Source organism: Acomys russatus, chromosome 11 (genome assembly GCF_903995435.1).
Source record: "Acomys russatus chromosome 11, mAcoRus1.1, whole genome shotgun sequence".
Taxonomy (NCBI): Eukaryota; Metazoa; Chordata; class Mammalia; order Rodentia; family Muridae; genus Acomys; species Acomys russatus.
In genome coordinates, this window is record NC_067147.1 from 59,772,746 (window position 1) to 59,798,697 (window position 25,952).

General features: G+C 56.9%; 1 protein-coding gene across 1 annotated transcript in view; it reads left to right on the forward strand.

The window, feature by feature from the left end:
* Positions 1-460: 460 nt before the first annotated feature.
* The window catches only part of Grm4 (glutamate metabotropic receptor 4), a 44,695-nt gene continuing 19,203 nt past the window's right edge, over positions 461-25,952 (forward strand). The window contains exons 1-4 of the mRNA XM_051153479.1: positions 461-699; positions 16,430-16,565; positions 18,857-19,011; positions 20,697-20,837. Of these exons, the coding sequence (XP_051009436.1) occupies positions 588-699; positions 16,430-16,565; positions 18,857-19,011; positions 20,697-20,837 (544 nt within the window). The 5' untranslated portion in view covers positions 461-587. The remainder of the gene's footprint in view (positions 700-16,429; positions 16,566-18,856; positions 19,012-20,696; positions 20,838-25,952) is intronic.

Below are 25,952 nucleotides of genomic sequence, written 5' to 3' on the forward strand. Positions count from 1 at the left end.
TAGCGCCCCCCCCCCCCCGCCCCTTCCCTGGCCCCAAGAAGCTGGGTTGGTGGTTGGTCCTTCAGGGGCGTTGGTTGTGGTTTGTCATGCTCAAAAAGGAAAGAAAGGGAAAAAAAATTTGCGTCTGGGAATTGTCAGAGACCTTTAGTCACAGACCCCCATGAACGTCTGGGAATTGTCAGAGACCTTTAGTCACAGACCCCCATGAAGCCAACTGGGAGTCCTCCTGGGGTCGCAGGCAAGCTGTGTCCATCTTGCTGGCCAGGCCTTGCCGCTACCATGGAGACAGGTAGAGCTGGAGGTAGGGGTGGCACCATCAGACCTGCCTCTCAGTGTCTGGGGCCCGTCCTGCCATTTCTCAGGGTCTTCCCTGGGTGAGGGGAGGCAGTGTCCATGGGAGCGATGGCTCTGGGTTTCGGGGTCCCGAAGTCATGAGTGGGGAACAGCCGCCCCATTTGTGCATCTGTCCCTCTTGTCTCTAGATCCCCCAGATCAGCTACGCGTCCACAGCTCCTGACTTGAGCGACAACAGCCGCTACGACTTCTTCTCCCGCGTGGTACCCTCCGACACATACCAGGCCCAGGCCATGGTGGATATCGTCCGGGCCCTCAAGTGGAACTACGTGTCCACACTGGCCTCAGAGGGCAGCTACGGTGAGAGTGGCGTGGAGGCCTTTATCCAGAAGTCACGAGAGAACGGTGAGTAGCACCTGGGCGCAGGCGGATGCCGTGTGCTCCTGTCACAGGTGAAGGCCACGAGGGATCCTGTTGCATGGGTGACCAGCAGTAGGCTCTTGAAGCAGGGAGTCTTCAGGACTGGGACACCCTTTGTGGTGGGTGGGCTGTGTGCCCATGCTGCCTTACCCACTGGGCAGATATGGCTGTTCTCACTTGTCCTGGTGACAGGTGTACAGGAGGCTCCAGTGGTAGGCTGCCGGCGCAGCAAGGGTTAACATCTGCATGGGGACTGCAGCGGTCAGTGGGGTCCTGAAGGGGTGGTAGTGATGTAAGCAGGGTTGGGAGGGGCCAGGTAGTCCCCTGGGATGTGGTTTCCTAGGGTCCCTCTGAACGTGGGCGTGCAGGGGAGGCCCTGGTGCCCTGCAGCCTCATCCTGTGGGCCCTAAGTAGCTCACCGCTGTTCTCGACCTTGGCCAGTATATATTTATACCCGCAGGGCCCAGATCTCTAATTGCTTTTCCTAAAACTGGAGAGCGGCTGGAGGTTGGTGGTGGCGATGCCCTCCAGGCATAATCCTGCTACAATTCTCTGATAAGTTCTTTAATTGTACTGGGAAAACTGCCTGGGTGCTACAGTCCAGCGCAGAGGTGGCCGGAAGTGGAGTCTCCAACTTTGTATCAAATAAAGGAGGGGGTGGGGCACCCACTGTCCTCCGCAGACCTCAGGGGAGGTGCTGCTCAGGGAAGATGAGTCTTAGAGGCATGGTGTTTACTCCCCCGCTGTGGGGGACCTGGAGGGGCCAGGTCATGTGCTGCACCTGCTGTCTAGGTGGGCCTTGCTTTACACAGAGAGCATCACCATTCATATGAGGGGGCAGAGCCTCAGGGTCCTCAGGGAACTCATACCCTGTCACACAGTGCAGAAAGGCAAGTATGGGGTCTGACCCCAAGGTCCAGGGCAAACAGCTTCAGCTAGTGTCCTGTCCTCACCTACTTTGTTTTGTGCCCACGGTGGCCCCTTGCTGGGGTTCATGGCCAGCCAGGGTGTGACAGGGACACCTGTAAGAATGCGTGAATGGCCTGCAGGGACAGAGAAGCTGTTGTGTGGCGCGCTCAGCTGAAGGCAGGCCTGGCAGTTGTTTGCGGAAGCTCCTAATTAGGTGTAGGGAATCGGGAAGAAGAGTCAACAAGAAATGCTTAGAAAGACCCCAAAGTCTAGGAAAGCAAGAAAACTGGTTCCTTGTGGGAGACGCTGGCTCCTCCGCCCTCTTGTCTGGCAGGGAGCTCCCACATGGCCACCTCTCCATACTGTCCTGTGTCTCTGAGGTCGAGCTGTCCACACGGCCTTCAAGTCTCCTAGTTACCCGAGACCACCTCGGCCCTGGGCCCCTCACCCAGCCCTGTTGCTAAATGGGACTTGATTTGGAAGGCATCCTTGGTAGGTGAAGAGAGAGAAAGATGCTGTGGAGGAAGGAGAGGGAGGGAGGGAGAAGGGAGAGGGAGGGAGGGAGGGAGGGAGGGAGGAGGGAGGGAGGGAGAGGGAGAACTGCTCCAGCAGGCCAAATTGAAATCAGAATTGAACATTGGGAGAAAGAGGCCACAGCACCTTATAGCCTAATCCTCAAGAAAGATTAAAGATGTTTTTGGCCGTATATCGTATTGATTTGTCCTCTGAAGTAGAAGCCACGGGTGGGACGGGTGGCTCTGTGGGGAGGGTGATGGAGACAGGAGGGAAGGTGCTGCTTTTGGTCAGCCGCTGGGAAGTGTACCATGGTGGTGAGTGTATCAGGCCTCTACCCTGGACACAGCTCTGGGTTCATCAGAGAGTGAGAGAGAGAGAGAGAGAGAGAGAGAGACAGACAGACAGACAGACAGACAGACAGACAGACAGACAGACACAGACAGACAGACAGACAGACAGAGAGGCAGAGACAGAGACAGAGACAGAGAGACAGACAGAGACCAGGGAGGGCAGGTGGCCTTCCCTAGGCCACACAGCCAGACTGGAGGACCTAGGACCGGAACTGTGTCCTGTAGTGGAGTCCTATCAGCCCATGACACCCTCAGAGCCATGAGCTCATGCTGAGTGAGTCCATGGTTGACGGAGCCCAGGCTGTGCCAGTCACCCCCACCCCCATGTGCACGCCAACCATTACACATTGTTTAAGTGTACTTAGACACTGGCTGAAGAGCACTTAGGCTCATCCCCCTCAAAGGAGGACTGAGAAGGATGGAAGGCTGCAGGGCCAGGCACCTGGATGAGGACCAGGAGCAGGCTCCCAGAAGTGCATAGGAACGGGCTCCCAGAGGGACAAGGGAGCAGGCACCCAGGGGGACATGGGAGTGGGCACCCGGAGGGGCACTGTAGGGCTTCATCTTTGGGTTTAGGAAGGCTATGCCAGGTTCTAGGGAGCAATCCCTGGCTGCCATGTTGAGAAGGTCAGTCACGGATGGGTAGGGGAGACCAGAGGGAGTACTGTGGCCTCAGCTTGGGGTGTCTACCTACTCAAGGCTTCAGCAGCATTTCGACCTCCCCCCCCACTGACTGCCTATTCTTTGGGGAGGTATCCTGAGGCCTAGCCTGCTATGCCCTTCTTGGAGAATTCAGGAGGAGAGGGGACCCTGCCACATGGCCTGTCCCCTGCAAACCCATGGGCTGCCCTGAGCCTCAGACCCAGCATGTCTTCCATTCTGTCTGGGGCCTGACACTGCCAGGGGACCACTACAAGTGGCCCTGCTGAGCGGTGAGGCCCAGCTGGTGTCTTCGCCAGGCTAGGGATTGGCAAGGTGTTGGCATTAATGTGATTGCTAGTGATGGCCAGGTCAATCCTGCGTGACGGAGATGAACCCCCATGCTTGCATGGCCCGCCTCAGGGACTTTGCCTGTCTGCTCTGATTTCTCCGATGCTCTGGCCTGTGGCAGGGTGTTGACACCTCTCAGGTTAGTGAGTTCCTGGGGCTAGAAGTTGTCAGGCCCTGGTGCGTGCGTGCGTGTGTGTGTCTGTGTGTGTGAGAGTGTGTGTGCTGCCACTTTCCCTGTTTCTCCGTGCTGGTCTCTGATGAGTGTACCTTGACAGCAAGCAAGAGGAAGCTGTCATTTGTTGGCCTGTCTGTCCTCTTCTGACTTGCTGGCTGTGCCCTTCACAGGAAGCCAAGCACACATCCCGAGGGACATACCTGAAGATGTCTTGGGGTGTAAAGAATCCCACTACAGCCCCTTTGGGGCTTTGGCCTTTGAAATCCAGAGGCCACGTGATACAGCAGGAGGCTGGGCACTAATCGATGGGTATGCTATCTTGAACTTGAGGCCTCAGCTCCCTCTTAGTCTAACAGGAGTGTGAATAGGGAAGGCATGCCCCGCCCTTCCCAGGAGCGCTGTGAGGTTGGATGGCTCGAAGTCAGGCTGAGTTCTAGACCTGGCTACAGGGAGCTGGTGTGACCCTGAGCTTGTAGCAGTCCCTGTTTGAGCCTTAGCTTTTTCACTGATGTGAGGGTGCTGGGGGCCAGGGGACCTCTGGGTGCCCACGGTTGAGTTCTTTCTGTTCCTTGGCTGTCCTCTTCTCTCACTGTTTGGAGGCCAGATCCCATGGTGATCCTTGGCCCCAAAGGCAAGGTCACAAGTACTCATGCAGTTAAGAGTTCCCTCAGCACCCCCTATTGTTTTCACAGGCCTTTGAACCCCCAAATCTGTAAGTTCATCTTCTCCACCCCAAGTATATTGTGGTATCTTCCGGGCACCTATGGAACCTGGAGTGTCCCTTCCACCTGTTTCTGGTTGAGCTGACAAGAGCTTCAGGCCAGTCTGATATAGGCCTTCCCTGTGTGTTGCCTGTCTATGCTGGCTGCTTCCTCCTGTGGCCCTGTTCTGGAGTTGTGGCTCAGCACAGCCATCGCCTGTGTCCCTGGGGAGGAGCCTGCAGCCAGAGTTTCTTTGCCAGGCTTCCCTGGGGCCCTGCTCTGGGCCTGGCGCTGTGCAGCATGCCAGCAGCTTGTCCTGCGCTGTGTACATCTGTGGGACCCTAGTCAAGCCCCTTCCCAGGTCTTGCAGTTCTTCGTGTGCAGAACGAGCAAGAGGCCGTGTGCCTTCCTCCTCGTTCATGTGTGCACACCCAAGTCTGCCTTGTTGTACTGCTGCCCCTTCCAAGACTTCCCCTTCAGAGCACATGAGCATGAGCAGACTACCTGTTCTAGACTTCTGAGACGCGAGCCCCATCTCCTCACACAGGGATCCCACACAGGAATCATTGACAATCTTAAGCCAGGTGTGGTGGCGCATGCCTTTAATCCTAGCACTTGGGAGGCAGAGGCAGGAGGATCGTTGTGAGTTCGAGGCCAGGCTGGTCTACAAAGTGAGTCCAGGTCAGTCAAGGCTGTACAGAGGAAAAAAAAAAAAACCAAACCAAAACAAAAAACACAAAACAACCCCCCCAAAAAAGATAATCTTAGTGGAAGCCCCTAGATGCCAGGCTTAGCCTTACTTAGTCTGTTACAAGCCCTGTGAAACCGTGTGTGTGTGTGTGTGTGTGTGTGTGTGTGTGTGTGTGTGTGTGTGTGTAGGGAGGGATGGGGAGAGGGACGGGGGCTTGGGCAGTATCCCTGGTGTCCCTTATGCTCTTGGACCTCCTGGGGCTCAGAGGTTGGAGCTCACACAGCACCTGCTCCCGGGGACATAGGTGACCAGGAGGGCAGTGGGAAGCCTTTCCTTCTCACCTCCAGCCCTTCCTTCTTGGCCTAATCCGTTCATCTGTGGAATGCATATTACTGAGTACTTATTGGGTACCAGTCATCAAGTTGGGGTGTTGAGGAGACCCACTGACTAAGAAGACCAGACCCCAGGGCTCAGGCAGTTCACATTAGCAAGGACAGGGCCACTCACAGCATGTTTCCAGGCCCAAGCTGGCACACAGTGCTATAAGAAGCTCTCCAGCGTGCGTCGGTGCCATGTGGAGGGTGGACTGTCACACATCAGAGTCAGGGCTGGCCACAGCTCTCTGAGTCAAGCGGGGCTTTGTGAGGAAAGCCAGAGGAACCTGCAAATGCAAAGGCCCTATAGTCATCCAGACGGGCATTTGGGGGACAGCCATGATGGGGAGCAGGATTAGTGAGGAGAAAGAAGAGGATGATCTCTTGGGGCTTCTTGGGCTGCCTGGAGGGGAGTGTGACAGGGACTATTGAGAGCTGGGAGCAGAGGAGATGTGAGGGTGTCAGGGGTAAGGGGCTCACACTGACTGTCGTGTAGGTGTGAGCAGAGGGGATGTGAGGGTGTCAGGGGTAAGGGGCTCACACTGACTGTCGTGTAGGTGTGAGCAGAAGGTAGGTGAGGGTGTCAGGGGTAAGGGGCTCACACTGACTGTCGTGTAGGTGTGAGCAGAGGGGATGTGGGGGTGTCAGGGGTAACAGGCTCACTGACTGTCGTGTAGGTGTGAGCAGAGGGGATGTGAGGGTGTCAGGGGTAAGGGGCTCACGGTGATTCTTGTGTAGGTAGGTGACTAGGAGCTTGAGAGACCTCAGTATGTGCGAAGGAACAACCATAAAGTTGAGCATGGTAGCATGAGCCTCTAACTCACACACTATACACACTTATACACACTTATACACACACCATACATTCACACACACTCACTTCCATACACATACTCTCATACACACACAACACACACACACACACTCAAACACATACATAGCACACACATACACTCACACACACACATTCACACACACACACAATTCATGCACGCACACACTCACATACATACACCAATATATTTGTCTAAGAGTTGAGTGTTTGGAGCAGGTGGTGAGAAGAAAAGCTTGGGTTGTATTCCACTCAGGAGCTCCAGAGCGCGCTGAGTTCCTGCACACGCTTCAGCACCACGGACAGCGGCACGCAGGCCAGGCCAGGCACTCCTGGGCAGCTGTGGGCAGCAGGGTTGGCTCCAGCCTGACGCCAACTGCCTGCTCCTAGCCAGCCTGCAGACACTGAGCTAGCCAAGCATCTATGAGACACAGGCCCTTCCCTCTGCTTTGTCACCAATTTCTTTCTTATCCAAACACATTTATTCCTGGACACTGCTGTGACCAGGCAGGTCAGGCGGCAGCTAGGACGCTGAGATGAAAGAGCTCATGTCCTTGTCTTCAGCAAGATATGAACTTGTCTGCTGGGGCTGTGGGCACAGGGTGGAGAGGCTGGGGCTGTGGGCACAGGGTGGAGAGGCTGGGGCTGTGGGCACAGGGTGGAGAGGCTGGGGCTGTGGGCACAGGGTGAGGAGGCTGGGGCTGTGGGCACAGGGTGAGGAGGCTGGGGCTGTGGGCACAGGGTGGAGAGGCTGGGGCTGTGGGCACAGGATGGGTAGGCTAGGGAAGGAAAGAGCTTCCTTTAGGAGACTCAGGCTTTGGCCTGGTCCAGAGCTTGTCCTGAACTCTAGTTGCCTTCAGGAGGTCATGTCCCTACCAGCAGCCAGCCCGATGGAGCAAGCACTTAGGCAAAGTGTGTGTCTAGGCCTGCCAGGTGACTTCCTGCATGAGTGGGCCACTGGTACTTTGGGGCTCTTTGTTTCTCTGAAGTGGAGGTAATTTTAGTTTTCACTGGTTGTTGGAAAAATGATAAAAATCAGGTAAAGTAGATTCAATGAGGTCCAGAGAGGTTTAGAAGGGTACAGGGCCACTGCTGGGCACACCCACCCAGGGGGCCACTTGACCTCCTGGGCACACCCACCCAGGGGGCCACTTGACCTCCTGGGCACACCCACGGTGGGGGGGCACTTGGCCTTCTAGACTTGGAGTCTCCTCTCCTTGACTGACATGTGCTGCATCTGTCTCTATTTTGCTAAACACAGAATGATCATGTGACTATTCTATGCAAATTCTATGCAAATTATTAAGGGACCAGAAGGAAGCTCAATGCCTTGGGACCCTTGGGAAGCCTGGGGTGTAGGAAGCAGTGGGGTAAGGTGACAGCAGGGGAGAGGAAAGAGGGCACGGGTGGGGTGCACGAGGGCTAGAGAAGGCTTCAGAGAACTTCCTGTCTGGCCTTTGTCACCAATTTAGGGATGTGGGAGAGGGGCAGGATGACTTACTAGTCACCTAGAAGGCGGGAAATGGAGGAAACAGAGGAGGAGGGAGAGGAGAAAGGGGAGGAGGGAGAGGAGGAGGAGGAGGAGGAGGAAGGGGAGGACTTCAGACAGAGACAGTGTAGGCAGAGCAGCCAGGGTCTAGCTCAAAGGCGGGCTCAGTTTTTTTTACCTGTGAAATAGTCATGGTACCCAGGATGTGAGCTGATTGGGAGGGGCCGCGAGGCAGCTGAGTGCTTGTGAAGGGCTAATGGGGTGAGAGGGAGGTGGAGGGAGGCGGAGGACAGACAGCGAGTGAGTAAGGAACACTGGAAGAGCTGGGGAAGGCCTGGAGGCAGGGAAAGGGTTTCTGGACCGCTGTCCAGCTACAGCCCAGTTGTCAGCCTGTGATCTGAGCTTGCTCTGTCTTCAGGGTCTACCCACACGTCAAGGGTGACTGTGAGGTAGTGGCAGGGCTCTTGGCCAGCCGTTCTCTTTGTGGGTGGGGATCAGTAAGTGGGAGCCTGGGTGTCCTGCCAATCTCCTAGATGAGACGTTGGAGTCTCCACCTGGGGAGGGGAGTGACCACGCGACCTGAAGAGTAGGAGCAGGCGGCTGGCCGGCTGAGGGTTGTGTCGCTTGTGAGAAGGGTGCACTGTAGTTGGGGCTTGAGTGGCCAGTCAGCTGGGTCCGCCTGGGGTGTCATCTGAGCTCCAGAGGCAGCCTGGTAAAGGCCTTGGGCACTGGGTGTGTCTCGTGGCTCATGCTGGTCAGCCTGGGGCAAACTGAAGTCCTTCTGTGGACTCTAGATCAGAAAGGAGCTCTGAAGGCTGGGAGGTCCTGTCCTGCTGCGCCTGATGCTTTCAAAGACTCGAGCAATGGTTATTATGACTTGGATCTCTCAACTAATAGTGTAGACCCAGAGAAAGTCCCACGTTAAACCAACTCACGCTGCCCAGCAGGGTAGGCGTTTAGGAGGGACCCCCACTCCTCTAGGACTGAGGCTTGAAGCCCTCTCCCTTTCTTCCCACCATGTCTCCCCTCCCCCAGGGCTAGTGGCTAGGTTTGGGACTCCAAGCCTTCTTCCAATAGCTGCAGGGTCTCGGACAGTTCTGATGGATCAGTTCCTGACCTGGTCCATCAGCTTTTATTAAGCAGGGCCCCAGGCAGTGGGCTCCCCTGACTCAGGCTGGCTTCCGCTTTGGGCTGGTGTCACCTTCACTGCCACCCACCAAGGCTAGCCGATAATGGTTTCCTTTGTGAGGCATGGGTCAACAACTTCATTTTCTGCCAGGAAGCTGACACAGAACGGGGTCAGGGTCTGCCCCAGGCCCCTGGTTCTATCGGTCAACAGTCACTGGCCTCTCCTGGCCTGGTTTGTGGAGAGGGTGGGCCTGCCTGGGAGGGCCCTGGAGGACTTCCTTACCAGTGGCTGGTGTGAGAGGCACAGCGGCCCGAGCCGCCTGCAGCGAGACATGCTTGGGCTGCCTGCGTAATTACATCTCAACATTTCATTTTGCTTGTCAGTTTCCACTTCCCGGGGATGTGGGCTTCTAAATATTTCATCCCTGGTCTGCAGCGGCCCTCCCCACTCTGGCCAAACCGCAGGCTCACTGCTGCCAGCCCCCAGCCCCCGCTGCTCTCTCCTGCCTGAATGTTTCTCCTGTGGGCAGTGGAGCTGACCAGGGGCCCCCTGAGTCTCCTTACCCAGGAATCTCCAACACTACTGGTTTCCCAGCAGCTGGAAAGTAAGACCTGTTGAACCAGTGTTAGCTTGGCTCCCATGTCTGCTGGGAAGGGAGGAAGCTACACCTCCCATGGAGGAAAGCCAACCTCAGGAAGACACAAGGGGCCAGTTTTGCTGTTTGCACATCAGCCTCACCTAATGCCCCTCACTTATGTTTGCATGCTCAGTTTTGTTTTTGTTTTTATTGTTTTGAGTTTTACCATGCAGGCCTGGTTGGCTTTGAATCAGTATCATCTATAGGCCCGGCTAGCAATGAATCAAGACACAGACACTTGTTACGTTTTAAGATAACCTTAGTTAACCTGGGGCAGGGCAGATATCAATTCTCTAAATTGCCTCCCATAGTGGGGCAGTCATGGGATCCCAAATACTTGCTCATGTTCTTATAAACCAAGCAATCAGGAGGCTGAGACAGGAGGAAATGGAGACCCACACTCACCTATATGCCCCACCTGAAGTGAAGAGAGGAAGGCTGCCATGGGTTAACTGTGATGGGCAGAATCCAGAGAGAGGATTCAGTATCCTGTCAAAGATACACAGCTAGGAAGTGACAGCTGGGACCTGAACCCCAGCTCCCAGGCGGCACAGCCCTCTTCCCTGAGGCACACAACTACACAGCACAAGGCAGGGGCGGCCAGTGTTGTCAGAGCACACAGGCAGGGCAGAGCCGCTGCCAAGATCTGGGAAGAGGTGGTGGGATCAGACTGGGAGGCTTCGTGGGCTAGACAGGGCCTGCTGTTGCCTGCTTCAGGACCTTAAGGACAGAGACTTGGGGTGGCAGCAACTTGGGGTGGCAGCGGTTGTGCGGCTTGGAGGGAGGGAGTGGCCCTGCATAACAAGTTGGAGTGAGGAGGGTGCTGAAGAGCCTATGCAGCTTGCCCCTTGTCTGCCTGGCTCTGGGGGCAGAAGCGGGCACGAGGGGTCGTGTTCTGTGTGTGGCACCCTTGGGTGTGGCTGGTGGGGACAGAGTCTTGTCCACAGGGGCCCCTCTTCTTCCAGTAGACTTGGAACTGCACTCTGCGGCTGTGTGTGTGTGTGGTCTTGGGGGAACCCTGGTCCTCTGTGCAGTGAATCTGGGGCAACAGGTGGATTTCTTCCGTCACTAGACAGCCATGCTGCTGAGGGAGGATATGGGTGGAGGGTTGGACAGGGTCCTCACTAATTTTTTGCCTCTATCCTGTCCTCTTAGCACCACCCACTGCTTCCAGCACTTTCCTCTTCTACACTTTTCTGACTTCCTTGTTCTGAAGGTGTTTGGCCTAAACGCATCTGTGTTGAGATGTTAGGGCAGGCACTCAGTGGATTTCCTCCCAGGAACCCAGCACCATGAACAGTGAAACTGCGAGCCCTGCTGCAGGCTAGCCAGGGCCAGCAGAGCTCGCTCCGAGGTCTGTGTGTCCTCCTCCACCCTAGGCACTTGCCTGGGTGACTTGGCTCTTGGTAGGAAGCAGTAGGTGGCCGAGATGGGATCAGGTCCACCAGTGGCCTCCTGACCTCTGGGGTCCCACTGCCAAACTGCTCTCCTTTCTGCCTCTCTGTGTGCCTAACCCCACAGGGACAGGGCTCAGGGCCAAGAGAGGGGACAGTGAAGATGAGGCCTTTGCTCTTTCAGTCCCTGGGGGCACTGTGCAGCAGCCCAGCTTTGCTCCCAGCTAAGTGCAGAAGCCCTCAGCAAAGGGAAGGCTGAGGCCTGTATGTGTGCAGCTGCCACGAGCCCTGGGTTCCTGCAGACCCTGGAGTGTGTGGGGTCACATAGCACCTGATGTGTGAGATGGGTGGTCCACGAGGGTCGCTCAGTGGGAGAAGCTTCCCCATGAGGAAAGGCACAGGCCTACGGGAGCATGCATAGAGGTGAGCATGCATGGAAGTGAGTACACATGGAAGTGAGCGTGTATGGAGGTGAGCGTGCATGGAGGTGAGCGTGCATGGAGGTGAGCATGGGAGACCTGGGGACCTGGGGGAGCTGTGGGGAGGCGGGCTGTGAGCCTAGTGATGGGCAGGGCATAGCCAGGGTTGGCAGGCTTATTGCCTGCCTGGGTAGAGACGCGTCTCTGTGTGGTATATATGTGTGTGACAAATTTGGTGTCTGGGTCTGTATGTGTGTTGTCTGTTGTATGAGAACAGGGCTCCGTGCTAGGGTACCCATTTAAGCTTATTATAGGCACAACCGTGTGGCCTGGAAGTGTGTGTCTCACGCGGTGTGCACAGCCGTGTGGTGTGGAGGCTGTGACAGTAACAGTGGCTGTGCTGCCCGCACTTGTGCCGTACAGTTCCTGCGTGAGCTCGCCTAGTTGAGGACTGGCCAAGCTGTGGCTGCTCAGGGTGTGCGGCCCTGCATAGGTCCCTGAGGTGATGGCTTTCCTGTCGGGTGGAGGGCTGTGGGTATGTCTCTGGGAGGTCCTAGAGTGCAGGACTGTTGGCAGCATGTTGAATGCATGCATGTAATGGTTGCTGGCGCTGCCATCACCTCGGACAGCTCCTGTGCTTCCGCGCTGTGGCCCGGCGACCACCCAGCACCATGTTTCAGGGATACCTTTCACTGAGTCCAAACTCTGGCTTCCAGAGCTGAGGACCCAAGAAACTCAGGGTCCTAATGCAGTCGCACGATAAGTCCTATCTCAGCTGCTGCCCAAGCAGCCCGACCATGCTAGGTTTTGCCTGCTCCTCAGGGTGGTGTCCTGGGGTGGAGGAACCCAATGGGGGAAGGGCTGGTGGGCAGTGGAGACTCCTTGACCAGTTGGTACAGGACTCTCTCAGCCAGGGGGGTGGCGGGAGCAACCTGCCCAAAGGCTTGTTGTAGGGCAGGGGTCGGGCAGATCCCAGGAGGCCTGTAGTGACATCACACGTGTTGGTGTGTGTACACATGTACAGTGTGGCTAAGGAGGGCGTGGACTATGCCTGGTGGAGAGGAAGTTCAGGGCAGGAACAGGCAGAGTGATGAAGGGCGCCAGGCCTGAGTGAGCCACTGCCTGACCAGACTTGGAGCTCTGTGTCGTGCTGGGCCCAGGGGGAGCCAAGCCCATCTCTCTCTACCCCTACCTCATCTTGGAGCAGCCTCAGGGGAAGATGAGATGGTACTGGGTCCAGCTGTGCTACCTATACCCCACTTAATCATTTAGGCGTCGCCTTGCTCCTGGGCAGACCCCTGTCAGCCTCCCACCCACTATGGGGCTAGTTCCCATCCCTTTTCCTGGAAGCAGGTTTGAGGCTGGGGATGCTGATGCCTGGCTTAGGAAAGGAGAAGAGAAAGTGGAGTCGTGTGTGTGCCATGTGTGTGTGTGTGTGTGTGTGTGTGTGAGCGCGCGCGCGCGCGTGTGTGCGTGCGAGTCGTGTGTGTGCCGTGTGTGTGTGTGTGTGTGTGTGTGTGCGTGCGTGTGCACGCACGCACGTGTGTGTGACTCTCCACTGCCTCCTGCCTGCCCTGCTTCCTGCAGGGAGTCTAGCATGGGTGGGAGGACTCCTCCTGTGCTTTCCCTCTGCAATCCGGCATATTCTGCAGCAATATAGGTTTTTCCACTTGACTTCCTAGGGTTTGTCTTTTCATTATTTTTCTCTCTGTTTTTACATTTAAAAGCATTTTTCAGAAAAGGAAAAAGAGAGGAGGAGCCCACAGGCTGCTACTTGGGCTGTGAAAAATTGAGGTGGAGCCTATGAGGTTGGGGAGGAGCCTGAGCAGGTGGGCAGAGCCTAAGCAGATGGGGAGGAGCCTGAGAAAGTGGGAAGGAGCCTGAGCAGATGTGGGAGGTGGGACCTCAGCCCTAGGCTTTCAGAGGACACCAGGCAGTGGTCAGCACAGCACTGTGAAGGAGGCTTACCCCTGCTGCTGTGTGTCCCTAAGTACGGCAAAGACCCGTCTGGCCTCACCCTCTGTTCTGCTGGAGTATCAGGGGCCCCATGGGACATAGGTTATCAGAGGTATTTCTGCCTGTGGTGTCTGCCTTTGGCCAGTACACTGGGCCCTGGCTTGTCTAAGACAGAGGCCTGCAGCTGGCGCATGGTAACAGGGTTCTGAATAGGAATCTGGCAGCCAGTTCCTGGTAGGAGGTTGAGTAGGGTGTGTGAAATGACCTGAGGGATTTCTAAAGGGGACCCAGGAGGGCTTTGGAGAGAGAGCCTTGGAACCTCAGATTCCTCCAACCTTCCTAGTCCTGTTTGCGTGGAGCCTGGGGGTTGGTTGTCTCTTGTCTGTCTGCCAGCTTCCATTGCTCTATACCGAAGTGTGGGCAAGTCCACCGAGAGCCTGAGGGTGTGGGGAGGGAGGACAGTGCTTCCAGGGAGTGTGAGAGTGTGCCACGGTGACGGGGGCAGGGGCTGGACACGGGAACCCACATTGGCAGTGGGGACTCTGCCTCTCATCCCCGGGGTCTGCTGTGGATTAGGATGGTTCCAGGAGAGGACCTTGGCCTGACGGAGGCTCTGGGCACTCAGTAGGAATGGCTCCTCGCTTTCTGTGAACTCTGCTAGGCTGCGTGCCAGCTCTGAGCCTCAGTTTCCACGCCTGCCCGGGTAGTATTTGCCCAGGGGTCGGGTATGTGGACTCATGGAGGCTAGGCCTAGTCAGTGCCAAGCACAGGGTGTGTAATCAGTCAGTGCTGGGCCTCAGGGGCTGCTGTAGGTCTCTCTGGCTGTGACAGGGAACCATGGCACTCCCAGGAGCCATGTCCAGGGAGAGAGACCCTGTGGGGCAGCTCTCTGTCCCCACTCCCCCAACTACCATGTTGACTGTGGGCAGTGAAGTCATAACACTGTGGGTACTTGCTGTCTTGTGATGCAGTGACACAGTGAACATTCACCCAAGTCCACACCTAGGCATGCCCACACCTCTGTGCTCAGACACCTCATCTCCACAGCCAGCTTCCCCGCTACACACACACACACACACACACACACACACACACACACACACACACACACACACACACGGTGGGCTAACAGGTGGCGCTATAGCCTGACAGTCTGGGTTTAAACCTCATTTAATCATTTTCTCCACCTCCAAGTGCCTCAGTTTCCCCATCTATCTACTGGGAAAGTGGTTAACTGCATGTGCCCTCTGTTAGGTCACAACCAGCTTGTTTGGGACATACCCTAAACATCACACCTCCCAGGCCACAGGCCCCAGTTCCTGCGACCGGACAGACACTACCCCTCACTGTGCCGCTGGCACCTAAGCCTCTTCTCAGCAAAGGAAGTGTGCAGTACACAGCAGGACTGCATGCGCTGCCCAGGCGCGTGACTTAACCTAACACTCTCTCCCTGCTGGAGAGCGATAAACTCCTCACTCCTTCCTTGAGCCAGGTGGCCCGTCCCCACTGCCTGGGCCAGCCTCTTCCTCTTGTCCATCTGCCTTCCCAGATGGGGAAGAAGACATGTCGCCATTGGCCCGTTTTCTCACTGGAGAGACCATATGGCAGGTTGGCAGAAGCGGAGTATCGCTACCGCCATCCTTAGAATACAGCCAGGCAGTGAGGGCAGCACTCCATTTCCCGGCTCGCTCTGTGGCCAACTCCTGCAAGGGGTGGAGGCCCTGACCAGAGACCCTGAGCCTGGTTCCTGTGTCCGTGAGTTCTCAGAGGCCTTGCTGTGTCTCCTGTTTGGGACTTGCTATGTGTCTAGGAGTGACCTAAAGATCTCCCCCAGTGTGTGTGTGTGTGTTTACACATGTGTGTCTTGGATGAAACACCACCCTCAGTGAGTGTCTTTGCCCATGGGATGTTTCACCATCTGACTAGCCACCTCCTGCTGTCTCTCTGCTCTGTGTCCCGTCATGAGGTGGCCCCTGGAGCTGCTACCACGTGGGCCTCCAGTGTCGTTCCTGTCCACCACAGGCTGTGAGTACCACACAGAGGTGGCTAGTACCCGGAGACATCGCATCCGTGTAGAGGGACCAGGTGGCAGTCCAGAGGACACACAATAGCAGGAATGGATTTAAGAGGCCTGGACCCAGGGAAGATGCTGCTTTCAGTGGCACCTATAGGAGGGCAGAGGTCCCACCACAGGGCTTGCTCCCTGGGGCTGAACCCGTGTGCTTGTTATTGGCGGTTTCCGTGCTTCATGGGGGGGGGCCAAGGTCTTGTTGGTTATGGTCCCACGCCTCCTGGCAGGGTAGGGCTGGCCCAGGCAGACTATCTGGGCCTCCAGTTTCCTCATCTGCCCTGTCCAGGGCTGGTCATGTCGCCTCCTGCCTGTGCTCATCTGAGAGGCCGCTGGCAAGAACAACTGGGCACCGTGGACTTCAAAATGCTCCTGGTGTCGCCACTGGCCGCAGAGCTAGGGCGCATTGTGGGACACTGTTCACCCTGGCTCACCCCAGCAGCCACACGTGCAGACCTCCCTCTGGACCTTTGGGGTGCTGGGTCTTTGGGACAGTAGCCCTGGGAGGTGTGTGGACATGGATATGGAGACACTAGTTACCAGGAGAACCATTCTCAGGTTTAATCCTTCACAGAACCTTCTGAGGTGATACTGATAAAAATAGCGAGTGCTCCCAGGTACTTGCTGTGCCCCAGACAGTGGTCCCCCCCCCCCCACTGACTCACAGATTCCACAAGAAGCCAGTGAACTAGGTCGCCTTGCTATCTCCACCTTATAAAATGCAATTTTTGAAACACAGAAAGGTTGAGTGACTGCTTTGAGGTTACAAGCAATAACCGGTAAAACCAAGATTTCCAACAGGCAGTCTGGCTCTTGCCTGCCTCAATTAGAGAAACTGAGGCACAGAGTGCTAAAGTGTCACAACCAGGGTGTTTGTGATCATGATTGAGGTTCTGGGGGGGGGGTCACAGCCTACTGGGGTGTGTTGGAGAAGTGGGGATCTCATCACTTAGTCTGCCGGGCGATGGACGGGCCTCTCCACAGGAGGAGTGGGGCAGGGGAGCGGTCACAGCCTTCTGGGGTGTGTTGGAGACTTGGGGAGCTCATTGCTCAGGCTGACGGGCGATGGACGGGCCTCTCCACAGGAGGAGTGTGTATTGCCCAGTCAGTGAAGATTCCCCGGGAACCCAAGTCTGGGGAGTTTGACAAGATCATCAAACGACTGCTGGAGACATCCAATGCCAGAGCCATCATCATCTTTGCCAATGAGGATGACATCAGGTAGGGTGGCCATGACAGAGTGTCCCAGGCGTGCTCCACTGGAGGCCTTCCCTCCAGGAAGATGAGGATGGACAAGGCATGCATCAGAGTGGTGGGGCTCCCAGGCTAGAGCCGGCTACTATCATGGGGCTCCCCTTACCCTGTTTCCTACATTCATTCAGCCAGCCAAGGACAGCAAGCAGGACACTTGAGGGCAAAGGCTGCTACCTCGTGGACTTGAGGCTGTGCCACACAGTTCTGATCCAGCTGAAGGGGTGGCCTCAGCCAAGCTTTTTTTTTTTTTTAAATCTCTCAGAGCCTCTTTGCTGTTTAACAAAACAAGGCAATTCCTTGATCAGTAGTGTTTGAGGACCAAACGTAGAATGGTGCTGAGAGCCACAGAGCAGGGCCTGACATGAGGTGGACGCTCAGTGAAAGCAGGGCACAGCTCAGCTCTTCGCTCTGTGAGCTCAGGGCATAGGGCTTGGCCATGCTGTCACTTTGGTAGGCCAGTTTCATCCTGGATCCCAGACTCTTGTGGCTCCTGCGTGCAAGGACTGTGGAGACCCTGCCCGCCCCTTTACGGGCCAGCCCTGCAGACCAGCCCCAGCTCCTTCCTTCCCTCTCCGTTCTTACTTTGACTCACCTTCCAGAAACCCAAGTGTCAGGTCCCTGAGGTTTCCCTTTTAGAAAGAACCCTACCTCTGAGCAGAAGTAGGGTGGTGGGACTGCTTTCACAGAGGAAAGCCAGCCCCAGGCTCAGTGACCCCTCACTGGCACACTCTAACCCAGTGCTGGCCCCACTTGTCCCTTTCAAGCCTTTCCCACACTGTAGCCTGGAGCCCTGTGTTAAAGCAACACAGAGGAGCGCGGGGCACTCAGGCAGGGGTTCCGAGCAGATAGCCTCACGTGGGTGCGCTCCAGGATGCTCAGAGCAGCATGGACCTCCCCTCAGGGTTCACAGGTCCCCACATGTTGGTGCCAGAGCTCTTTGTGCCCTCAAGGAGATGGCTGCTAGTGGCTAGGCCTCCCTGAGCCATCGCCTTTGACCCTCTGATTCCCCTCACGCCCCTAGAGCCAGGCCCATGTTCACTTTGGGGCCACTGCTTCTGAGGGTACCCCAGTTCAAATAATCCTCCCTTTGGGAGGGAGGGGGGAAGGTCTGGGTCCTTGTCCCTAGGGAGGGGCTTGGTGGGACTCTCTTCAGCCACTTGGGCAGCCTGGCAGGAGTGGGGCTGTTTCTGGAAATGCACTGTGTTTTCAGAAGCGGCCTGTGGTAAAAATAAATGCAGGTGACTGGCTGCCTGTGGGATCAGATCCCCGCTCCTCTTGGCTTCTCAGATGCAGGAAGCATTAATAGGACCGAGGCTGTGGTTCCGCCAGCCGCCCCAGCTACCATTAGTGGGGGCCCAGGGTGAGCTGTGGCCTGCTAAGGGGCCAGGAGTTGGCAAAGAGACGAGATCAGGGGCCCAGGGTGACCGCAGGCTGGCGTGGAGGCAGGTTCTGGGCCTTGTGGACAATAATTTCTCTCTAGAAGCTTAGTCCCTGCCCATCCCTAGGCTGTTGCCAGCCTAGGCCAAGCACCCAGGGGTTCCTGGACCTATACCCTGGTCCTCACCAGGGAAGGACAGGGACAGTTTTGGGGGACCCTGTCTCCCACATGCTAGTTTCCGACTCCTCTCAGCCCTCGTTCCAAGGGATCAGGGTCAAGGGACTCCTGGACCTCCTTCTTCTTTCCTCATAAGAGCTGGGCTTGAGGGCCATCTAGTTCAAGGCAGTGGAGAGCCATGTGGTCCCCTCAGCCCTGTGTTGGGCTTGGCCTGTGCCCTGCAAAGGTTCCCCCCCTGCCCCTGCGCACCTGGAAGAGAGGCGAGCATTGGAGGCCCCCTCTATTCCGGAACAGCTGAGGAAGGACTTGGTTTCTGGCACAGGAGGGGGGTGGATGGGCCCCTATGGACACCCATGTGATGATGGCCTTGGTGTGGGGTGGCCTGGTGCCCAGAGAGGGGCCTCTGAGAGGTCAGGGGTTGGCAGATATCACCTGGAGCCCAAATGACGCAGATACGCACTTAGGGAGACATGGTGGCCTTTGTGTGGGTCCACGAAAACAGGCCTGGACAAGAGCAGTCAGTATAGATGCGCAGACAAGCATAGGCCAAACGGTGGGGAAGCTGAAGGCTTGGAGCCCTGGAAGAGGCAACTCTAGGCTTGTGAGTCAGGGGCAAGGGCTGCAGGTATAGCCTGGGGATGGGTGTGGGCTGTGAGGGGGCAGGGGTACCATCATCTGTGGCTGGGCTGCTGTGTCCCCACAGGAGGGTGCTGGAGGCAGCCCGCAGGGCCAACCAGACCGGCCACTTCTTCTGGATGGGCTCTGACAGTTGGGGTTCCAAGAGTGCCCCTGTGCTGCGCCTCGAGGAGGTGGCTGAGGGCGCGGTCACCATTCTTCCCAAGAGGATGTCCGTGCGAGGTAGGCCCAACAGGTGGGGATGGTGCTCCCCCCCCAGTCATCCCTCATAGTTTTCTGGCCACTTCCACCCTCTTCTGTTCCCCGCCTTGGCTTGTCTCCTCATTCTCATAAGCTCCTGCATGCAAGGGCCTCTCACGTGACAGGCCTGGGTCCCCTGGTTTCTCAGCTGCTTTGGGTGGTGGGATGTGTGAGGCATGTGGCCTGAGAGGGGCTCTTACCTGTCCAGCCCCACCTCTCTCTTCTCTGGGACCTTTCCCTGCCTTAGAGAGAGCTACAGAGAGAAGTCTGCAGGGCCGCAAGTTTGGGTGAGGCCAGCTCAGGTCGGGCCTCCCTGCTCCGCCCCGCCTCCCTGCTCCGCCCTGCCTCCCTGCTCCGCCCTGCCTCACTTCCTTTCTGCCCTGCCTCCCTGCTCCGCCCTGCCTCCCTGCTCCGCCCTGCCTCACTTCCTTTCTGCCCTGCCCCACACCCCTTCCTTTAGGGCGTCTTGGCAGGAATAAACCTCTCTGGAGAGAGACTTGTGGAATGGGAGGTACGATGTCGATGTCCTGGTAACGGCCGGATGTGGCAGGACTGTCTCAGGAAGGGGAACCGGCTACTCAGGGCCTCTATCTACTCAGTAAGAGTTGATAGGCCGGGAAAGGACCTCAGGAGGCAGCTCCTCGACCCCCCCTTTTCATCACTTGCCGAAGGTCACACAGAGTGTCCTTGCTTCTCCTTGAGGCCCAGCCAGCATAGGCAGTGGAAAATTCCACACCACCTCAGCCACACTGAGCCACACCGAGCTCGGCACAACCCTCGCTGCTGGCAGATGTCAGCCCCTGCCTGCCAGGCTCTTCATTTGGCTTCCGAGCCGCTCTGCCATTGAGTCACCCGTCCTGTAGCAGGAGCAGAGCTGGGGTTTGAACCCAAGACGTAAGGACCCCTTTTTCCTCTGGAACACGGGGGAAGTTTTAAAGGGCATTGGTTCTCATCTGTTGTTGAGACAGGGTCTCACTCTGTAGCCCTGCTGCCCTGGAACTCACTGTGTAGACTAAGCTGGTCTTGAATTCACAGGCCTGCCTCTGCCTCCCTAATGCTGGGATTAAAGGTGTCTCTGGAGATGCTATTGGTTGTCATAGTACGTGGGTGATGCCCCTGGAGTCTAGTGGGTGGAGTCCAGGGATGCTACTCAACATCCCATAATAGTCCCCATGACAGAGAGTTACTTAGTCCCACCACAGGGCTGACTCCATCTCCCCCTGCTACTTAGGCCCTAGCTCCCTGTGAGGTGAGCTGCAGAGGGTCTCTGGGCAGGGGAGGGGGGCACTGTCCTATTAGCGCCAGCCCTGAGGCGGGAGGGAGCTGGGCAGCTTGCAGAGGAGGAGCAGATGGCGGTTGCCTAGATGGAGAGGGAAGGTGTAGGCCCTGGGCTGCCTGTCTTCTCTGGCCATTGTTCCTTTTCCATGTGCCCAGGTTGGGCCTGATCCAGGAGGCTGTGACCCTAAATTCTATGTGCTCCCCTGGGACCTAACGCAGCTCTGTTTTGTTTTGCATGGCATAAGATGACGCCCATGTTTTCTGTTTTGTTTTGTTTTAACTGCCTGGGCCCCCTGAGGCAGAGGACACCCTTTCCCTTCCTGGCCCCAGTTATTTCCGTGTTGGGGTGCGTGTGGGGAGGAGGCCCTGACACCCTCACTTCCTGCCAGGGTTCGACCGATACTTCTCCAGCCGCACTCTAGACAACAACAGGCGCAACATCTGGTTTGCCGAGTTCTGGGAGGACAACTTCCATTGTAAACTGAGCCGCCACGCCCTCAAGAAGGGAAGCCACATCAAGAAGTGCACCAGTGAGCACGCACCGGTCGTGGGCCAGTGGGGGTGTGGCCTAAGGAGGTGTGGCCTAGTGGGCGGCGCCTGCAGGAGGTGGGGCCAGTGGGGGTGTGGCCTAGGGAGGTGTGGCCTAAGGGGCGGCGCCTGCAGGAGGTGAGGCATGTGGGGTGTGGCCTAGGGAGGTGGCCTAAGGGGCGGTGCCTGCAGGAGGTGGGGCCTAGGGAAGTGGTACCTGCAGAAGGTGGGGACTAATGGGCGGTGCCTGAAGAAGGTGGGGCCTGTGGGGTGGGGCCTAGGGAGATGGGGACTAAAGGACATACCTGCAGGAGGTGGGGGCTGTGGGGTGTGGCCTAGGGAGGTGGGGGCTAAGGGGTGGGGCCTGCAAGAGATGGGGCCTGTGGGGGTGTGGCCTAGGGAGGTGGGGCCTGCCGAAGGTGGAGACTTAAGGCATGTGCCTATAGAAGGTAGAGGCTCCAGGGGGTTGGGCTTTAGGGAGGTGGAGCCTATAGGAGGTGTGGCCTAGGGGACATAGGCCCTTTGGAAGCAGAGCCTGAAGAAGTAGGGGTGGAGGCAGTGCCTGCGGGCAGTGGGGCCAGGTGCTAGGCCCCTGAACTCCAGCCAGTTCCGGCCATCAGCCCACGTTCTCCAGCCAACTCTGGAAGAGCCAACAGCCCCAGCTAGAGGTGCTTAAGGGCTGATGTTCGGAAACAGCCGAACATCAGATGGTTCAGAAACCATCCACATTGTGGATGTGCAGTGTGTTTGGCCTGGGGGTGGAGCTGGTAGGGCTGAGGGACAGGGTTATAGGCAGAGGAGGCTGTAGCCCACAGCGGCCCTGAGAGGTCCGAGTGGGAAGGCTGCACGGTGTTCCCGCTGGAGAGCAGAGCTGGGAGGAGGAACCAGCTCTGAGGTCTCACCAGAGGCACTGTCCAGCTCTGACTGCCTGGGGTCACCATACTGGACTGACCTGCATGCTGGTGTCCACTCCTGCCGGTACAGCACACACCTCTCACCCGCCAGGGCTTCCTCGGCCACCCAGCAGGCACTTGACTGCCTGGGCCCGCTCTTGTGGACGATGGAGAACAAGAGAGTCTGAATCCTCATGGAGTTTTTATTCTAATGGAGAGACAGATGATAAACAAGATAAATAAATCATGGGATGTGTCAGAGGGAGATGCGCTGTAGAAACAAAACCCATTTGAAACGGAGTAGGAAGAGCCGTGGGGGAGGGGCAGCAGCCCTTCGCGGCCACAGGGATGCCTTATGGGGAAACTGAGCCCCAGAGGAGTCACGTGGGGGAGGTCTGAGAAGGGGTCTTTGTTCACACAGGTGCTGGGGGTGGGGGCAGGATTTGAACAGAGGCCTGAGCTCCAGGCACCCCGCCCCCCAAAGTTACAGCCTGGTACTTGCTTCATATGCATTTGGACCCAGGCTCTGAGTGCTCTGGGTCAGCACAGCTCTGCAGCAGGAGCCCCTGGGGACCCAGGGACAGGTGGCTTTGGGTGCTGCCTCCATGTGGTACCTCACGGAGGGGTAGGGGTGCAGACTTCTGTCTTTTGTCCCCTCAAGTGGCAGTTTGGGCAGAGTGGGGCTGGAGACATGCCACAAGGAGAATTGAGGTTCCCTGGTGCAGGGCCGGAGGGAGCTGTGATGAGGTGGAGGGGTATGAAGGTTTGGGTGCGTGAGAAGTAGGCTGCCCTCTGGTGGCTGCAGCCACTGGGCAGGGTTCCTCCTGGGTCACAGCACAGCTCACAGCCAAGCTCTGGGTGTCTGGGCAGCAGAATGTGTGTGAAGCTATGTGTGTGCATGAGTGCTGGGCCTGAGCGGGGACGTGTGTGTGTGTGTGTGTGTGTGTCTTATGTGGAGGTTCACATGTCCTGTATGAGCCTGCTTCTCCAGGTTAGGTTCCTGATTGACAAGATCTCATTTCATCCTCCCAGCTCTAGAAACCTTTACCACTCAAGTGTAAAAGAGGAGGAGCTATGGAGAGTCAGAGGGGCCAAGCGGCACGTCAGAGGCTGCACAGCACATATCAGACAATAATCACAGTAGCAGACATGTGGGGCTGGCTCTGTGGGTAAAGCCATTACCTCCCAAGTGTGGGGGCTTGAGTTCCAGCCCCTACAACCCACAGCTGGAGAGCCTGCTCAGCGCTTAAGGAGGAGCACTGGCTGCTCTTGCAGAGGACACAGGTTCAGTTCCCAGTACCCACGGGGTGGCTCACAATTGTCTGTAACTGCAGCTCCAGGGCATCTGATAGCCTCTTTGGGCTTTCATAGGCACTGCGTGTAATACATGTGCACATACATACATGCAGGGAAATCACTCATACACTCAAACCCATATATAAATCAAAAGGGAAATCTAGGCATGGTTTGCATTTGTCACCCCAGGGATGGAGAGGTGCAAGGTGGGTCCTGGGGCTTGCTGGACAGCTGGCCCAGCTCACTTCACTGAGTTCCAGACCAATGAGAAACCCTGCTGCAAAGCAAAGGCACCTGTGGAAGGGCACAGAGGCTGTCTCTTGACCTTTGCACACATGTTGCATATGTACACCTCCCATAAACATGCACGCACACAGACACACATGTGAGCACACACGTGCACACACGCGTGGAGTACAGATGTGCTTATAAATGGAGGCTGAGCCCTCGTGGCAGGCTGATCGTGTGTCCTGCCCACTCCTGCTCTCCCTGTGTCCCCGCGGGGGTGAAACATTGTGTAGACACCGTGATCGTGGCTTGCCTGAGCTGGCTCCCATGGTGGGAAGAGGAGGACAGTTGGGATGTCCTGCTCCAGTGTGTAGGTGAGGACCAGGGTTTTCTGGAGTCCCCACCTGTCACAGCTCAGCTCAGCCTCTGGCTGCCAGAGGTCTTCTCAGAGTGTGGAGCCTTGCAGGGTGCCTGGGGCCAGCTCTGTGACACTCTGGCTTTTGGTTGTTCTTCTCAGAAATACGGCTGATGTGAGCTGGCCCAGGGGGTCCGCAGCAGGAAGTGAGGGTTCTAATAAAGGCACTTTCTGAATTCAGGTGGAAGCTCTCCAGACTGGCTGTGCATTAGGGCACCCGGGGAGTGCTCAGGGTCCCCATCACAGATCACCATGGGTAGGGTTGGCTTTTTAAAGCTCCCTTGGTGACCTTAATGGGGACTTGGGCATGGGACCTTGAATCTGAGGGGACTATGGGGACTCTCACAAATACTCACACCTGGCTCTACCAGGGAAGTCGGGCACCTTACCACAGAGCTGTAATCTCATTCACAGGGTCTCTGGTAGCTTGGGTTGGTGGTGGAGGGTGACCTTGATGTGGTGGAGGGTGACCTTGAACTCCCAACCCCCTGCTTCTACCTCTCAAGCACTAGGGTTATAGATAGGTGTGTGCCACCGAGCCTGGCTGTTGTTTGCTTGTGAGACAAAGTCTTCCTCTGTAACCCAGGCTGGCCTCAAGCTTGTGGTGATTCTCCCCCACCCCTGGCAGCCCCTCCCCCACTTCAGCCTTTCCACTTCTGGAGCCATGGTTCCCGCACACCAGAGTTTGCACCTGGGACTTTGTAGCTAAGAGAGGGAAGAGGGTGCACTCACTGGCTTAGGCATGAGCAGATGACCAGGCTAGCACGGAGGGACAGCACCTCATGGAAGACCCTGCCCTTCTCCGTGTAAGGACATAGCATGAGCGGAGACCTGAAGAGGTGTGTGTGTGACGGGCACTGATGGTGTGTGTGTGTGTGTATGTGTGTGTGTGAGAGACGGGCACTGATTGTGTGTGTGTGACAGGCACTGATGGTGTGTGTGTGTGTGTGTGTGTGTGACGGGCACTGATGGTGTGTGTGTGTGACGGGCACTGATGGTGTGTGTGTGTGTGTGTGTGATGGGCACTGATGGTGTGTGTGTGTGTGTGTGACGGGCACTGATGGTGTGTGTGTGTGTGTGTGACGGGCACTGATGGTGTGTGTGTGTGTGTGTGTGACGGGCACTGATGGTGTGTGTGTGTGTGTGTGACGGGCACTGATGGTGTGTGTGTGTGTGTGTGTGTGTGTGTGTGTGTGTGTGACGGGCACTGATGGTGTGTGTGTGTGTGTGTGTGATGGGCACTGATGGTGTGTGTGTGTGTATGACAGGCACTGATGGGGTGTGTGTGTGTGTATGTGTGTGTGTGTTTGTGTGACAGGCACTGATGGTGTGTGTGTATGACGGGCACTGATGGTGTGTGTGTGTGTGTGTGTGTGTGTGATGGGCACTGATTGTGTATGACAGGCACTGATGGGGTGTGTATGTGTGTGTGTGTGTATGACAGGCACTGATGGGGTGTGTGTGTGTGTGTGTGTGATGGGCACTGATTGTGTGATGACGGGCACTGATGGTGTGTGTGTGTGTGTGTGCGCGCGCGTGTGTGTAGAGTGTTTGGGGTTTGAATAGTCTGATTCTCTTGGTACTGCACTGTCTGCTGTAGGAGAGGTAAAGAGGACTCCGCCATCCTGAGGGTGGGTGTTTAGGCTGACTGTCTCAGGGCTAGCACCCATTTTGTAGAGGAGAAAACTGAGTCCACTGTCAAGAATCACAGTGCTAGAGCTGGCAGGATGCAGCCTTGGCGCCGAGGCAGGTGCCCTGTCTAGTCCCACATCTCCCTCTTCTGTTTTCCTCCTCTAACTCCTGGGCCTCTTTTGTCTTCAGCCATCCCAGGCAGCCAGACACCTGGTGGGAACTGTGTCCCCACCTCCCCGCGGCACAGGAGCCTGGCTTCGAGCAGTCTTCCTGTTGCCACTGCTCTGCTTTCAAGGCCCTGCCTGCCCTGCTCTGTGAGATGTCACAGGGAGCAAGGACCACTCTTGCTGTGTCCAGTCAATGCCCTTCCTACCCCACCCCTGCGGCAGGGGTGATGACAGCTGCCGGAGGCGGGGAGACCAGCTTCATCCTGGGGCAGCTTTGTTTGGGATAAAGAAGAGGGAGGCAGCAAAGAGGCCACGCAGGGGGTCGGGGGAGCTCAGCGCTGGGTCACTGCTCAGCGCTGGAGGACAGGGAGAAGCAGCCCTCATTCCTTGGCAGTCTGTCAAAGTGGGGGGCATGTTTGGGGGGTGTCAGAGGTCTCAGCATCACTCAAGGCTATGCATAGAGGGCTGGCATGCAGTGACAGGGAC